At 37.1% G+C, this 17,411-nt stretch overlaps 1 protein-coding gene across 3 annotated transcripts in view; it reads left to right on the top strand.

Moving 5' to 3' along the window:
* PCLO (piccolo presynaptic cytomatrix protein) overlaps positions 1-17,411 on the top strand; it is a 346,941-nt gene that overhangs the window by 234,781 nt on the left and 94,749 nt on the right. For 2 of the 3 annotated variants that reach the window (XM_068276174.1, XM_068276176.1), the window contains exons 6-8: positions 77-2,052; positions 10,272-12,447; positions 14,787-14,804. In XM_068276174.1, coding sequence (XP_068132275.1) covers positions 77-2,052; positions 10,272-12,447; positions 14,787-14,804 — 4,170 coding nt within the window. The remainder of the gene's footprint in view (positions 1-76; positions 2,053-10,271; positions 12,448-14,786; positions 14,805-17,411) is intronic. The other variant, XM_068276175.1, reaches the window with a different exon arrangement.

Here is a 17,411-nt window from a genome sequence, read left to right on the forward strand (position 1 = left end):
AGATTGGATGGCTATCCAAACCCAGAAACATAAATGTTTATAGGAAATGGACTGTAATTGTACCCTATAATTTCAGGTGAAGCTTTGGATTATCAAACCCAGGCGTCAGGTCTATATCCAGAGACGAGACACATAATTTCTGGACTTGGAATAAGTGCCCCTCAGTATTCACAAGCACGAATGACTCCTTCCATAGTTTCACAATATGGTGTAGGAAGCGTTTTAAGGTCTTCAAATGGAGTTGTTTATTCGTCAGTTGCAAGTCCAGTGCCCTCAACATTTGCCATCACAACACAACCAGGATCTATTTTTAGTACATCAGCAAATGACTCTATTACTTCCATTTCAAGTCTGAACCAGTCTCAGCCATTACCTAGGACATACAGTATTTTTACTTCTGCAACAGGAGATGTCACCGATGTATTGTCAGTGGTGGAAAGTAGCTTACAAAGTTTTCCTGTGGAAGTTACAGCAAGCACACAAGCTGATCTTGCTTCTATCCTGACATCAGATTCTGAAACTTTCTCTGAAATGACTGAAGATGAGTCATCTTTTATAATGGCATCTAATGATGGCAAACAACAGAACCTCCATATACAGCGTGAGCTTTTAGAGCTGGAGAAACTTAAACAGCAGAGACTAGCTGAGGAACTGGAATGGGAGCGTCAAGAAATACAAAGATTTAGGGAACAAGAAACTTTTATGGTTCAGAAAAAACTTGAGGAATTGCAGTCCATGAAGCAGCATCTTTTATATCAGCAAGAGGAGGAAAGGCAAGCTCAGTTCATGATGAGACAAGAGACTTTTGCTCAGCAACAGTTACACCTTGAACAGATTCAACAACTTCAACAGCAACTTCATCAACAACTAGAGGAACAAAAACTTTGTCAGATATACCAGTACAATTTTGATCCTGACAGTGCTCCACCCCACACAACATCTGAGCAAGTAATTTTAGAAGGTCAATACACTGCACCAGAAGATGGCCAGTTCTGGACTGTTGATCATATAGCAACTACATCAGCAGTAGTTGCAGGCCTTGATGTGGCACCAAATGAGACATGGTATACTGTACAGTCAGATGGGGTAACACAATATATTCCTCGGCAAGGTATTCTGAATTCTGTTTCAGAGATGTCCTTAAAAGATGTGGAGATTAATGAGGAAAGGCAATTGAAAAAGCGAAGTTCAATGCCTCGACTAAGTGGCATGTATGATGAACTAGGGGGGACTCTACCAGAAGAGCCAAGATCTTATAAACTGATAGTTGACAGTGGAGTACAAACTGATGATGAGGATGGAGCTGAAAACACATATACTGGAAGGAGAAGAAAGTCTAAAAAGGGAATTGATACAAGTGTGCAAACTGATGATGAAGATCAGGATGAATGGGAAATACCTGCACGATTAAGAAGAAAATCACGTGCTGGAAAATATACTGATGGAACCCCTGAAACTGATAAGTCTAGACCATTTTCAAAAGTATCAAGCATAGCTGTGCAAACAGTTGCTGAAATGTCAGTGCAAACTGAGCCACTGGGAACAATAAGAACACCTTCAATAAGAGCTAGAGTTGATACAAAAGTTGAAATAATTAAACATATTTCTGCTCCAGAAAAAAGTTACAAGGGAGAAAGCTTGGGTTGCCAAACTGAGACTGATTCAGATGGGCAAAGTCCACAGTGTATGACTGATGTATCACAAAGGGATAAAAGACGCCCAACTCCCTTAGAAATAGGCTACTCTTCACATCTTCGTGCTGATTCCTCATTGCAGGTAGCTCCTTCCCCTCCAAAGTCTCCTAAAGTCCTTTATTCACCTATTTCACCTCTATCACCTAGCAAGGCTCTGGAATCTGCCTTTGTTCCATATGACAAGACAGCAATTGATGACATTTCCACACATGTATCACACAATGATGCTGGACAGATTCCACCACCAAGTCCAAAAACAGCAAAGGTCATGCAACGCTCTTTGTCTGACCCTAAGCCTTTAAGTCCAACTTCAGAAGACATTTCCAGAAACCAGTTCCAGTATTCAGATGGATACACAGTAAGAATATATATATATATATATTTTACCAAGTATATGTATTATTATTATTATTATTATTATTAAGCACTTGCCAATTTGTTCAGCTGAAAGTAACTCACCATAATTAAATACCATTGCTTAAATCAACCATTAAATTCATATGTGCATTTGCATTGTATAAAATGCTTAAATACATTCCCACTGTCCACATATTTTAGAGAGTCTAAGAGCTTTAACAACAATTAAAAAAAAAACAAGAAACTTTGAGATATGAAAGAAAGGGTATATAGTGGCAGAAAACCATTTGCAATGCATCACACTGCTGCTGTTGCTAGCATTTCTTTGCCTCCAGTTATTATGCAACTGAGGAAAATATGTGACATTCCTCTTATAACAGCATCTTCCTCTGGTGCTGGTAGCTATGAGTACAATTGTCAACATCAACAGTTTATTGCTTAGCCCTGCAAAAATCACTCAGCTGTATCTACAATCAAAAAGTCCCACATGGTAGTAAATACCACTCATAACTTATGACTGATTATGATGAACAGAAGGCAGCCCAGTAGCAGTACTAACAAACTTTAACTTTTGGCAGCAAGTAGTCTTATATTTTTTCACTTCTACAATAATTTCCCTACCTATTGACCAATGTATGTTTTAGGATAGTGTAGGACTACCTTAAGTGCTATATGAACATCTGGCATACGTATTAGACTGGCCCGTATGCAAGCAAGTTTTCTCCTAGGAGATAATATTTAATTTTCTGTTTAAAATACCTTTTCAGTACGTTTGCCTCAATAGCTAGCTTTCTAAACCTATTTGACTGGTCATGGTTACACTAGAGAAAGTGAGCGCAAAACAGAAAGAGATACCATATTTTTCTGAATACAAGATGCATTCTCTTTTTCCCCTAAACTGGGTGGAAAAAGCCGATGTCTTATATTCGGAATATAGGGTGCAGAGTGCACAGGGAAGCACTTACTGATCCTGCCGCCATGCTCCTCTCCTCCTCCCTGTCAGGTCATCTGGATGCTGTATGCTCTGGTCATTGAGGGCACTGTCCTTCACACATCAGGATCCCAGCCACCAGGCTCCTCTTCTCCACAGTCTTAGTCTGCAGACTGCAGCCACTGCACATCCTTCCGCTGTAACTAGAGAGTGCCAAGGAAGGATACCATAACCAGGAAGGATGTGCAATGCATGTACAGCGGAAGGATGTGTGGTGGCTGCAGACGGAGACTGTGGTAAAGAGGAGCATGGTGGCTGGAGACTGGGGAAGAGCAGCATGGTGGCTGGGGTCCTGATGTGTACAGGATGTCTCCCTTGGATGACCAAAGCATCATAGTGTACTGCGGCAAGATGACCCAAGATGAAGGAAAAGAGAAGTGCAGCAGCAAGATCAGGTGAGATCTCCCATTGCAGATGTAGTGTACTGTAGGGGGGGGGGGGTGTAACATGTAGTGTACTGTAGGGGGGATGTAACATGGGTTAGTGTGGAATAGCGTAGCTGGGAGATGCAGCAGGGGTTAGTGTAGTGAGAATATAGCTGATGGGCATCAGGGGCTAGAGAAGTTTAGCATAGTTGGTGGGGGCAGCAGGGGTTACTGTAGCGTAGCTCAGCAGTAAGGCTTAGATACAGACAGTTTTGTGGGGAAAAGGTCCATAAGGCGCCCCTGACCATTGATTCACCAAGTATTTTTTTTTACAGTTTTTGTCCTCTAAACCTAGGTGTATCTTATAGTCTGGAGCATCTTATATTCAAATTCAAATTTCCATTTGTATGAAGCCAATATTTGTTGGTGGCATGAGCTAGAAATTTATTAAATAGATTTATCAAAACATATCCAGCGCTATTAGGGCTGAGCCACACTGCTGAGCGCTTTGCGATCTGTCCGCGCTGCGTTTGCATTTTGTAATAAGCACTGAGATTGATTTGCATTAAAATTGCTGTAATTTTAAAAAATCCATTGCTCCATTCATAGTACCACAAACACTACAAAAACTAACCATAAACTGATTTATGATGCGAATTTTCAAAAATGCTATATTTTGCCCCAATTTTAATGCAAAACAATGGGGGAGTTTTTTACTAAATGCAGCACAGATTGATTGCAAAGCACTCAGCAGTGTGGGTCAGAACTTAATGTGGTTGTGTAGCTTAAATTGTTCCTAAAGTGGCATGTGTCATGATCCTCCTTCTCCTTGGAATTTAATATGACTTTATCACTTATCAATTTAAGTCCTTTTTCAGGTGCTTTTCGGTACTCCACATAGTTTGTTTGGGTGCTATGCCATTGGTATTGACAAGATGCACTAGAATTCGATTTAGATTTACTGCTTTCTAAGCAGACATTTTGATCAGACCACACCTATTCTGTCCTATATCATTTTGTTTAGCACCCCTCAGGATACCATCACATTACATTTAAGGCTACATTCACATTGACATGTTGCAGTGCCTTAAATCGCATAATATAATCACATGTTAAATGTAATGGGATTTTATTGTACTGGTACGTTCACATTGGTGCATTAGCAGTGCAGTGCAATGGAATCCATCTGAATAACACAAAACATGCTGACCAGTACCAGACAATATGCACATTTACAATAGCAGTGAAGCATACTTTTTATGAACTGTATGTGTTGCATTGCACAAAATGTGTTCAGATCCGTTTTCTACAGGGTATCCATTGCAATGCCCCAGAGTAAAAGTAGCCTAACTGATTTTAAATTACAGGTCTATAGCCTCCTAGATGATTTATTTTTTCCATTATTTAATAACAGAAAGACATCAGCTGTATGACAGTTTTACAGAACTAGTCTTCTTGAAGGACAGTTATATATAAAAAAAAAAAAATAGATAGCCTATTAATAACTGATCTCAACTACTTTAACTACTTTTGAAGTGTGCAGTATATCTGCACACTGCAAGACTTCATCTGAAGTCCCAGGGATGTAAATATTCATATGCCGCTGTGTGTGCTCGCTGCTGTGCGCGCTCCCACGTTAGTTCTTGTTGCCACCCATTAGTGGAAAGATCATTGAATGGGAACACAGTTCCCATTCATTGATCTAAGTAACCGTATCAATGATCATCAGCATCATTGAGATGCCTGTGGTTATTGTAACAAACTAAGTAACACAAGCATGTGTTACTTCCTCTTCGCATACGAACAGTGCAGGCAGGAAGAAAAATTGAGAGGGCATGTTGTGGCCAAATAGTAAAATGATACCTACAAACTTATTTTAATAAAAACACATAAATATATTATTAAAATTAACCCCTTACCTCCCCCACTTTCCCATAGTTACACAAATGATACATTCGCATATTAAAAAAATGAGAATTAAAAAAATACATAAATAGTTACCATAGAGACTGAACTATTTTAATATGTATGTCATGAGGGTATATATGTTATTTTTGTAAATATTGGGTTGTAATTAGTGATGGATGCAAAACATAAAAAATATACCTTTATTTCCCAATAAAATATTGTTGCCATACATTGTATTAGAGAAATATTTTAAACGTTGTAGTAACCGGGACAAATGGGCAAATAGGAAGAATGAATTTTATCAACAGTAGAATGTTTTAATTTAAAACTATAATGTCGGAAAACTGAGAATTTTTTTTTTTAATTTTTTTCTTATTATTCCCGTTAAAATGCATTTAAAATAAAATAGCAAAGAGTACCATCCTAAAGAAAGCCTAGTTGGGGGCGAAAGAAACAAGCTGTAGATCATTTAATTGTGATAAGTAGTAAAACAAATATTTGCAAATAAAAGGGAGGAGCACTGAAAGGTGGAAATTACTTTGTTCCTGAAGGGGAAAAAAACCTTAGTGGTTAACTAGTTAATCACTTTATTACCTAACTACAGCATATTCACATTGTTGCAAAACCCGCTTAAAGACGCAACAACATGCATATAAGTCTGTGGCTTTTAATGAGCACAGCACACATGCTAGCACGTGCCTCTGCTCATTAACTCCCCTCCCCTAACTACACTGGGGTTCAATCCATCCACCCCAGCCTGATCCCCTAAAATGCACCCCACCATCTTCCATTACTGCAATCAGACAGCAAGGATCAATACTCACACCTATCCTCGTACCAATGGTGAATGTGGTCCCCTCCATACACTACTGCTGTCAGCCTCACTATGCTGAATGAGCCAGTCACAGCGTGTTGATGTCATTAAACTGGAACCCAAAAAATTCAGCATAGTGAGGCTGACTGTGGTACTGTACAGAGGGGACCGCGATTGACGCTGGAACGAGGACAGGTGAGAGATACTTACAGAGTATTTATCCCCTGTTGCCTTATTTTTGCATGGCAAGGGCACCTAATATAAGAGCACACTTGGTCATCTTTGGGGGAACACCTGGCTATCTACAGGGCACACCTGGCTATCTGTTGGGGGGAAGGGGGGTGGAAACTAATAATGGGGCACATTTGGCTATCTATGGGGGGGTTAATAAAGGGTCACAACTGGCTATGTATGCTTGGGGCTAATAAAGGGGCACATATGACTATCTTGGGGGGCTAATAAAAGGGTACATCTGGCTAAATAGAGTATAATAAAGGGACACATAGGGCTATAAGGCGAGGGGCTAATAAACAGGCACATCTGGCTATAGAGGGATGGGGGCTAATGAAGGGGGACATAGCTAGAATGTCAAAATTGCTCTGGTACATAAGGGGGAATTTCAGTCTACAAGTTGTTTAACAGTGTACTATGTGCACAGAGACATATAAAGTCAGGCGTTTGGGGTACCATTTTCATTGTGGTAGAATAGATTTTGGGGTGTTTATAAGCTGAGGCTGCTGCCACCTAAAATAAAATAGCGACAAATTGAATAAAAAAAACGAAAAAATGCCATTTTATTTAAATTAATGGTTACATTTAGGAAAATTTCAAACAAACCGCACAAGTCTGTATATTTCCAATTACCCATGATTAAATAGCCCTACATGTCTACCTTAAAAAGGGTGACAGTTGTGGCAATTTTGCTGATGGTTAGACAATTAAGGACTTTTCTATATTAACACAGTTAGGCCTAGTGCACACCAAAAACCGCTAGCAGATCCGCAAAATGCTAGCAGATTTTGAAAAGCTTTTTCTTATTTTTCTGCAGCGTTTCAGCTAGCGTTTTGCGGTTTTGTGTAGCGGTTTTGGTATAGTAGATTTCATGTATTGTTACAGTAAAGCTGTTACTGAACAGCTACTGTAACAAAAAACGCCTGGCAAACCGCTCTGAAGTGCCGTTTTTCAGAGCGGTTTGCGGTTTTCCTATACTTAACATTGAGGCAGAAACGCATCGACAATCCAAAATCTGCAGCAGCCCGGGAGTATGCGTTTCTGCAAAACGCCTCCCGCTCTGGTGTGCACCAGCCCATTTAAATACATTACCCTAGCGGATCCGCACCCGCAAGCAGATCGCAAACCGCAGCGGAAACGCTCCGGTGTGCACGAGGCCTTAAGGAGGAAAAGGTACACATTAACCCAAAAAATACCTTTATTTCGAAATAAAATATCTTGACCATACATTGTAAGAGCAACATAATTCAGGTGTTAAAATAAAGGGGATACATAAATTGATAAAATGTGAAGTCTTATTCTACAGTGGCACTGCTTTTTTTTTTTTCAAACGATAATTGGTGAAAACAGAGAAATAGTTATTTTTTTCAATTTTTTTCTTCTTTTTCCCTTTACAATATATAGGAAATAAAATAATTGTCGAGGAAAAATAAGGACCCAAAGAAAGTCTAGTTTGTCCGCAGTGATAAAAAGTTATTTCTGATTAAATGGGAGCATCGGTAAAACAACAAAACTGCTCTGTTAGTTAAGGAGAAAAGGTGCGAAGTGATTAAAGAACCACCACCGTGAAAGAATGTGTATTAGTTTTTCCCAGAGTAAAATGCACTAAAAATGTTTTTTTTCCTATGTAGCGGTCACTTACAGTAACTAGTAAAGATCTGACAAAATCTGACAAGTTTTGGGGATTCGCAGTATTTTGTTTTTCAAAAGCACTCCCTGAAAAGGACTACTACAAGGGTGCTGGAAAGCCAGTGTCCTCTTTTGAACACTGTTTTGGCAGTTGGAGCATGCCCCTGCCATCCATGGAGTGCTTTTGAAAATAAAGACATTTCTGAGAATCCCCCATGAGGAGATAGATTCGTCTTACACTTTTACTGTCTAGTGTAAGGGACAGGAACATAAGAAATAAAAGTACCTATAGTGCATTTTACCCTGGGACAAATGTACAACTAATACACATATATTCTAAATTGTACAAATATTTGCAATATTTGTTCTTTAATACCTGGAGAAAGATGCCATCTGGACCTGGTCCCTTATTTGTCTTGATTTTATTTGAACACCTTCCTACAGTATGTTAAGGAATTATGCATTTAATATTTCAGCTTTATTTCTGTATTTCACAACTGAGATTCCTGCTCCATTTTTTAAAAGTCCTATATTCCCAGCCTTACCTTTTCTTTTAATTTATCTACTATAATATCACTAGCAGCCTGTTCTTCAGCTTCCAACTTTGCCAGTTTTTGTTATATTCCTTATGCAGTAACTTGGGCAAAGTAGCACAGTGCACATCCAGAGGTTTTCTTGCAATTAAAATCCAGAGGTTTATTAAAAAATGCATACAACTTTTTCCATACACGAAAAACTTTTTGTAAGGCAATCATCTCACTCTTAGTGGAACCAAGAGCTCCTTAGTAAGAGATCCACAGCTATTTCGTACTGTATGTCAGTGCTCTGCCAGTACAATTTACTCTTGCACAAACTATGCTTATGTAACCAGAAACAGTTACTCACATTTATTAGCTACATCTTTCTAATTCTGCCCAGACACGACCAAACAGTGGCTTCTGTTATAACCCCCCCCCCCGCATCACATCATTCATTGTCAACAGGAGAGCAGAAGGGAATGCTGTGGAGCAGAACCAGGAAGAGCGGATAGTCTCTTACTATATCCCTGAACTTCTGCCTAGGATTGCTGTGGTTAATCTGCGTAGAGGGGAGTGTTTCAAAACGTAAATGTAATTACTTCTCCTGCATTGGTACAATTCTTACTGATATACCCTCTATTGACCCAAAACATCAGCTTTATTGCCTGAGAATACAAAGTATGAGGTTCTTGACTTAACTGAGATACATTTGTATAACCTACCCATATAACCAAATCAAGCAAAGCATTCCCCCAGATTTCTGTACAGCTGCAATACTGCTGTATAAGGATCCTTGGCAAATAAACCTTTTATGTGCATTAAAAAAAAATTAAGCCTCATTTAAAAAAAAAAAATAATCTCAATAGCCCCCTGTCACCCATAGTGGCTGATATAGCCAGCATTTAGAGCCCCAACTGTGAGGCTCCACACCGTGAGTTATGCCAGCTTACCTGGTCCTTTTAACAAGGGGACCCCCAGATGCCCAGCCCTCCAATTGAAATGAGTACAAGGGTACTAATGTATCCACAAAGGGTTACATTGAAATACAAATGCCACAACAAGTAAAGTAATTTAATAACAATAAATACTTACCTCTAATTGATGATCCCACTGCAAAATCCCCTCAAATGGCCCCGTGATAATATCCTCTTAAGACCTTGATTGAAAACCCTCAGCAAACAATGCTGCACATGTCGGTCCCCACCATCAGCACTCACTATACTAAAGTATAAAAAGCTCCAGCAAAGCATCTTTAAACATGCCATCAGGGCTCCTCATTGGTATCTTAAACAACCAATGGGTATCCTCCCTTTCAATGTTGTAGAACATTTCTTGGCAATCTTTGCTTTATTTGTTGATAAAAAGTTTGTGCTTTCTACTTTAGAAATTTTAGAAATGTATCACTGGTGTTCCACCTTTAAATATTCAAACTCCACTACATTATTATTATCCACTACATTATTATTTCACAACCTTGTGAAAATGAATCAATTATTAGACATGAATGAATAAAAATATGGTTCTTCAAAACAGAATGGGACAAATACATTTATTTTAAATTTTTTGATCACCAACATTGCTTTGGGTAAGTGCTAATGCACACTTGTATGAACTACAAATCTCCAAATGCACTTGGCATATAGACTTGTATTTTAGTCCGCTAAAAGCTGCATACACAAAATGAGCTTGTTTTAAGTTACTTATCATATGAAATGTTAAATGCAGTCAGTGCAGTAATATGTGTTTGTTTTGTTTCTGCCATAGACAAAAAATGTTCAGAGTGGTAGTCAAAAGAAGGTAAAAAGGACACTACCAAACCCACCGCCAGAGGAGACTAGCAATGGCTTACAGTCACCATATGGCACTGTTGGATCAGTTTCCCGACGAAGAATTTGTCGAACAACAACTATGGCGCGTGCTAAAATTCTACAAGATATCGATAGAGAATTGGATCTAGTTGAAAGAGAATCTTCAAAACTACGCAAGAAACAAGCAGAACTAGATGAGGAGGAAAAAGAAATTGATGCAAAACTAAGATATCTGGAAATGGGAATTAATAGAAGAAAAGAAGCTTTATTGAAAGAGAGAGAAAAGAGAGAGAGAGCTTATTTGCAAGGTGTCGCTGAGGAACGTGATTACATGTCAGACAGTGAAGTTAGCAACACCAGACCAACCAGGATAGAAAGCCATCTAGGCTTAGACAGGCCACAAACTGCTCCACAGCCAGAATATAGTCCTTATTTACCACCACAGACTCAGACAGAAACTCAGTTTGCTCCTCAAACAAGCCCTTACACTCAGTACCAATATCAGACTCCTAGTTTGCTTACTCAAGCTCCAACAGCATACCCCCAACAATCGCACTACCAGCCATCATTATATCATCAACAGGTTTCATCATACCAAACTCAGCCAACTTTCCAAGCTGTACCAACTCTTTCTTATACTCCACAGCCCCAATCCACAGTTTCCCAGCAATCTTCTTATCAACATGCTTCACAGCTCTTATTACTACAGCAAAAAAGTAGACAGGGAGCTTTAGATTTAGAACCTAAAATCCCATCACACTATGACATTATTAGAAATCAACCTCTTATAATAGCACCTGTTTCTACTGACAGCAGCTACTCTGTTTCTCACCTTGGGAATAAATATAGTACTTTAGATTTAAGATTAGGACTAGATGAAAAAAGCAGCATGGCTAGTAGTCCCATGTCTAGTATATCTGCAGATTCATTTTATGCTGATTTGGAGCATCATGCCTCCAGAAATTATGTACTAATTGATGATATTGGGGAACTTACCAAAGGATCTGGATCTTTGAGCTCTGCATTTAGCTTACATGAAAAAGAGCTTTCAAAAACAGACCGTCTGCTTCGAACAGTTGAATCTAGAAGGGCTCCTGAAGTAACAGACTTTTTAGCTCCTATTTCATCCTCAACCAGACTACATACATATGGAAAAGTAGAAGAAGATCCAATGGAGGATCCTTATGAGTTAAAACTTCTTAAGCATCAAATAAAACAGGAGTTTCGAAGAGGTACAGAAAATTTAGACCCCCTTGCTGGATTTTCACCCTATTATCATTCAGACAGCCTTTACAGGCACTTCCCTAAAAGTGAAAAATATAGTATTAGTAGACTCACTCTAGAAAAACAAGCTGCCAAGCAACTGCCATCTGCTATTCTATATCAAAAACAAGCTAAGCATAAAAAAACACTAATAGACCCCAAACTTTCTAAATTTTCTCCAATTCAGGAAAATCGTGACTTAGAACCTGACTATTCAACTTACCTTTCCTCTAGCACTTCATCTATTCCAAGCATATCTACAAAGGTAAGGATGCTTCAGGACGACATTACATATGGTTTAAGGAAAAATATAACGGATCAACAAAAATTCTTGGGTCCTGCCTTAGCACAAAACCTTGGTACAACCCTTAACACAAACTTGAGAACTGCTTTGCAAGATGAAGTTGATAAACCCTATGTGAGCGGTAGTAGGTCAAGGCCTTCCTCTAGGCCTACTTCAGTTTATGGCCTTGATTTGTCAATTAAGAGGGATTTATCAAGTTCTTCATTAAGGCAGAAAGCCAATGAGGCAGAATCATTAGATGGCACATATAATCATGTGGCACCTTCTGGAAGAACAAAACCATCCAGTCTTCCTATAAGTCAAAGCAGGGGAAGGATTCCAATTGTAGCACAGAATTCTGAAGAAGAAAGTCCATTAAGTCCAGTCGGTCAACCAATGGGGATGGCAAGAGCTGCAGCTGGACCATTACCACCAATATCTGCAGATTCCAGAGACCAGTTTGGTTCTAGCCATTCACTTCCTGAGGTTCAACAACATATGAGAGAAGAATCCAGGACTCGTGGTTATGATCGTGACTTAGCATTCATTATGGATGATTTCCAGCATGCCATGTCTGACAGTGAAGGTAATCATGGCATCAGACTGCTTTGCTACTATTACAACACAAATCTTAATTTCTTTGCATGCTATTAATTTATTTTGTGGTTGTTAATTTTTTTTTTTCTTATGTGAATTATTTGTGTGTGTGTGTGTGTGTTTCACTGTCATTTATTTTGTGGAATGTATTTATTATTTAAACTTTAATTTATTTGTCTCATTCTTTTAAGTGGGATATGTGTTAAAAATTGTTATTTAACTTTTTTTGAAATTTTCACGATCCTTTGAAGCTATGCATGCATGAATCAAAATAAATTCAGTATCACAACTTTTACCATTTTAGTTATTGCGTAGTGTTGCTTTTATGAAAAATGCAGCAATGCTGGTGCATCAGCCTTTCTAATAATGATAAGTGATAGTGTTTAAAAGTTGTTTTTCCATATATTGTTAACATTCATGTTGTAACTTACATGAATGTTGCATGATCCCACATTGTGTTTCTTACCATTTCACATTAAAGTGTATATATGTCACATATATCACACAGAATTTGCCACTTTCTTTTAGCTGCTTGCTACTGCGAGTACATGCAGTTTGCTTTGCAGTATGCTATCATTTTGGCAGCAGCAAAATATTATCAATTTTTTCATTTTGAAGACAGGTTAGTATATGTATATGTGGTGAAATATGTGCTTCCACTTTCTGTTCTTCTTGTCTGTTTGACATTTAATAAATGTATATGTGAAGTCTAATAAATATTTGCATGCATTGTGTTTTTCCTTATTTACGCTTCTGATTATCTTAAAATAGTACATTGCATGACATTTATACTGCATGAAAAACTAATATGAATAAATGCTACAAAATAAGCCACAGTATTTTGGTTTATACAATACTGTTACAGTTTTAGACGATAAAGTAAATATTTATTTTGAGATTTAACATTAACATAGCAAAGAAATGCTCAATGTCAGCTACAAAGCTTCAACAATCTTCAGGATTGTCAAGCTAAATATATAATGTGTGTGTGATAATAAATATCTTGTGGTTTTTTTGTTGTTGTTTTTTTTTTTTGGGGGGGGGGGGGGGGGTTGCTTTTTTAGCACACACATATCTCTGTAATACCTTTTGGGTTCAAAATTCTGTGCCAGGGAAACATTTTTACAACCTTTTTATGGTGTTATGTAGTATAACTGTAATATTTTTATGAAAGATTAAAGTAATAAGTAGTAAAAAGCTGACTTTTGAATGCCACATTTGTTAAGGCATTTTATGTGTGTAAATAGTGAAAAAGCAAAAGCTGAAGTCAGGGAAATAGTGAGTAGTTTTTTTTCTTTACAGCAATATTAACTTTTGTTTCGCATACATCAGCTTGTATAGACACAATATGACTTCCAGCTCAAAGGATGTGTTGACTTTTTGGGGGATTTTACCCAGCTTATGTTGACCTTACATGCCATATATCAATGTCAGCTGCCTAGCTGTTATTGCATGTGTGGTAATACAAGGAATTGCATTCCAAAAGAAATGGGGTATACATTGATTAAAACTAGACAGTTAGGCAACTGATTTTGGAAGCATCCAGATTTATCAAGTTTGGAGCTGAATGTAGTAAAAACAGTGAAATCATGAAAAATAAATTGATTTTCTTAATTCTTTTGTATATGACAGGTTCATTTACGTTTACATTTTTCACTGCACTTAATACTTTATTAAAGACAGATTTTTTTTAATCTGTTGTATTCTGACCTCTCTGATATGCCCACTTCTTTTGAAATATGGCGAATCATTAGACAGAAATGAAAATATTTTCTTCCATTTGACTACAGATGACTATAGATAAACTGAATTATTAACCTGTATCTTGGAACGTATCTGAGCAACAGGTGAAGCATGTATCCATTCATATACTCTAAGACAGTGAATTATATTGTGTTTTCTGGAAGAGTCAATACAGGCTGTTGTATGTTATTAAATGACCTAGGTAAGATAATAGAACCCATAAAATGTGTTTGCTGCCAAAATCCTCTGCAGATACCCCAAAACCCTTAGGGGGTGGTTTAATAATGCAAGCATTCATTGGTTGAAGTGGAAAATATTTTTTAACTGATTGGGGATTTAGGTTAACACCATTGAGTCTGAATGCAAATACTCCTCTGATAAAACACCCCTTAAGTGTTTCTATTTAATTAACAACATTTTCAGTAAGTTATGATTAACACAGAAGTCTGAACTTCTTTATTTGAAATGATGAAATATTTTCAGCTGCCATGATCTGTACTAAAATGTGGATTGGAAGCATAATGTAAACGATGTGTCTGTTGGTAAATGAATGTTTTTTTCTGTTTGTTTTGGATAAATCTCCAGAAAATTCCTTTAATGATGGTAGGAGTCTTCTGTTGCCAGTCTTGTAGAATATGTGTGTGTCTTTGTATTGCATGTTAGTTTTGTTCTTCAATAAGAACTTACTGGAATATATAGACTATATATTATATATGCATAACCATACAATACTTAAAGATAAGCAATCGTTTAGTATTCTGTTTATCATAACTATTTTACAATAGATATAGGATGAAATTGAAACAAAAATAATGGAAAAAATTCAGATGCATACTTTTTGAAACAGCAAACCTACTTTGTAGTGTTTTAAGCCTATTTGGCAACAGTTACTAAATTATTTTATAGTAATATAATCAAGATGGCTGAATCATTTTGTAGAGAATGAATACTGGTTTGTAAGAAAAAAAAATCTTCATATCAGTTAAATCATCTTTACTGAAAATGCTTATTTAAAAGGAAAAATGCCTACTGCATTAAAATTCCATTTCTTATAGAGGACAAAACTTAAGTGTATGACAATGCCAAATAATTGAATGATGCAACAAAAGTCCCATAATCGTACATCATTAGATTGTCTTTCACCTCATCATCGATTCTGATTTGCACTAAAAAGTTATGCCCACCTAAAAGTGTTATGAATGTGTATATTGTTATGTGGCAAAAAAGAGCATATTAATGGTCCATTCGTGGTAAGGCATTTTATATTTGGATACATCTTTGATTAAAAATTAAATGTATTTTACATCGTGGTGCTGCTGCTTCAATCTTGCATATAATCTGTGGCATTCAAATGTCTAAAGAAAAAAAATTATTTTAGGTTGCCATCATTTTCTGTTTGTATTTCTTTGTTTAAAGTATAATAGTACATTTGTTGTTGTTAAACAAAACTTGTAAAGGAAACCTAAACTTGGCCAGGACTTTACGTAAACCATAATATTGCGCATAACCTGCTATTTTACTGCATGGCAAAAGTGAATATCATTTTTAAGGGGGTGCTATTGTAAAATAATAGACTATTCACTATTAATGTCCTACTTTGTGCATGTATTTTATATTTCATTTTTTTTTCTTGAGCTTTTGGGAAAAAAAATAATACATTTCAAAAATGCATCTTTTGTAAGTAGGGATACAGTATTACAATTTCAGTAGAAATATACTTCCATCTATTACAGTTAACTAGATCATGTCACACATCATTAATTGAAAGCTAAATGATGCTCAGTGTTTGCTGTAAATATCTCAATATCTCATTTATATTTGCCTTATTAGCAAACAACTGAAACAAATAAATCCCACAAGTTTCTTTAGTCTCAGAATTCCAAATTGTGTGAAATATTGTTTAGACTGTATTCTACATATGTATTGTATTCTTTACTGTAGCACAAGCTTTAAAATAGTGCATTAGAATGCCTAAACCAGTTTATACTACTCTACTAAATAAGTTCCTAAAAGCTACTAATGTGCAAAAGGATTAGGGAAATGGCTCATTCTATAATTTTCCACTGTACAGTATCATAATATCACAATAATGAATAATAATGGTAGGCAGAAGTATCATTGTGTATTTTCATGTTACCCCAATTCCACATGATGCTAAAGTACATATTCATCCCCATTTTCCTTGGATTAATATGGACGTTCCATATCAACAGTTTTTAACTCAAACTCCCATTGAACATGCTTTCCAGTGAGTCTCTATAATGACACAGGTGCACGACTGTGCAATGCTTTCATGTTGCTGATATGAGAGTTGCCTTTGTGGCAACAGCTCATGTACAAATCAGGTACCTGCAAATGTGGTTAGGGCAGGAAACATTCAGAGTTTACACTGTACAGAGGTCAACTAACACAGCAGATAATGATCTCAGGATTCTCAGTACAGGGAAAAAATGTAACCGAATTAACAGCGCAAATTATTTATATGAACAAGGAAGCACAGCAAAGCACCAGAAAGAACCGATTTGTTGAAAGATTATTTGAAATGTGTATATGCCAATAACAGACATCCAAGAATGGGAAGCTTAGCATTAAGAAATAAAAATTACCTACAGAAGTAGCCAGGAGATAGAGACTTTGTGTCTTTGGGAGGTAAATAGTAGGCAAGAGTGTCTATAGAGGCAGGTTTTAAGATCCTTTATTAGGACATCAGTTAGCTTATAAAAGATTGCCTGATCTTCTAACTGTATTTAATACAGTTCTTTTCTATACTTGGGATGATCAATGTGATGCTAAGGATTCTGACTGGTGGCAAAGTTTGTTAATTTTATGCAAATTAATGCAGTAGGAATTGAACCGATTAAATACCGCAGCTGCATCATCTTGGAATTGTTAGAATCCCTTTGACCATGCCTTCTTGAAACCAATGATCAGAAACTTTCTAAATAACCAACTAAATGAGTCTGCCCTAAAACTGACCTGAACTGGTAAAAAAGAACTTAATTTGACTTGGGCTCTTCCAGCTCCCCACAATCTTTTATGTACCTCCATTTCTTCTAGGCCCCATTCAGTTTGTCCTGCTGTCAATCCTCATTAAAACATCAAACCCATCTGGTTTGCAGCAACAGTGCATGCTCTGTCCCATTTGCTCACCTCGTCAATCGCACTGGTAAATTGCACCAGGCCATGATCAAGGAAACAGAGAAAATAGAA

Source organism: Hyperolius riggenbachi, chromosome 3 (assembly GCF_040937935.1).
Source record: "Hyperolius riggenbachi isolate aHypRig1 chromosome 3, aHypRig1.pri, whole genome shotgun sequence".
NCBI classification, from domain to species: domain Eukaryota; kingdom Metazoa; phylum Chordata; class Amphibia; order Anura; family Hyperoliidae; genus Hyperolius; species Hyperolius riggenbachi.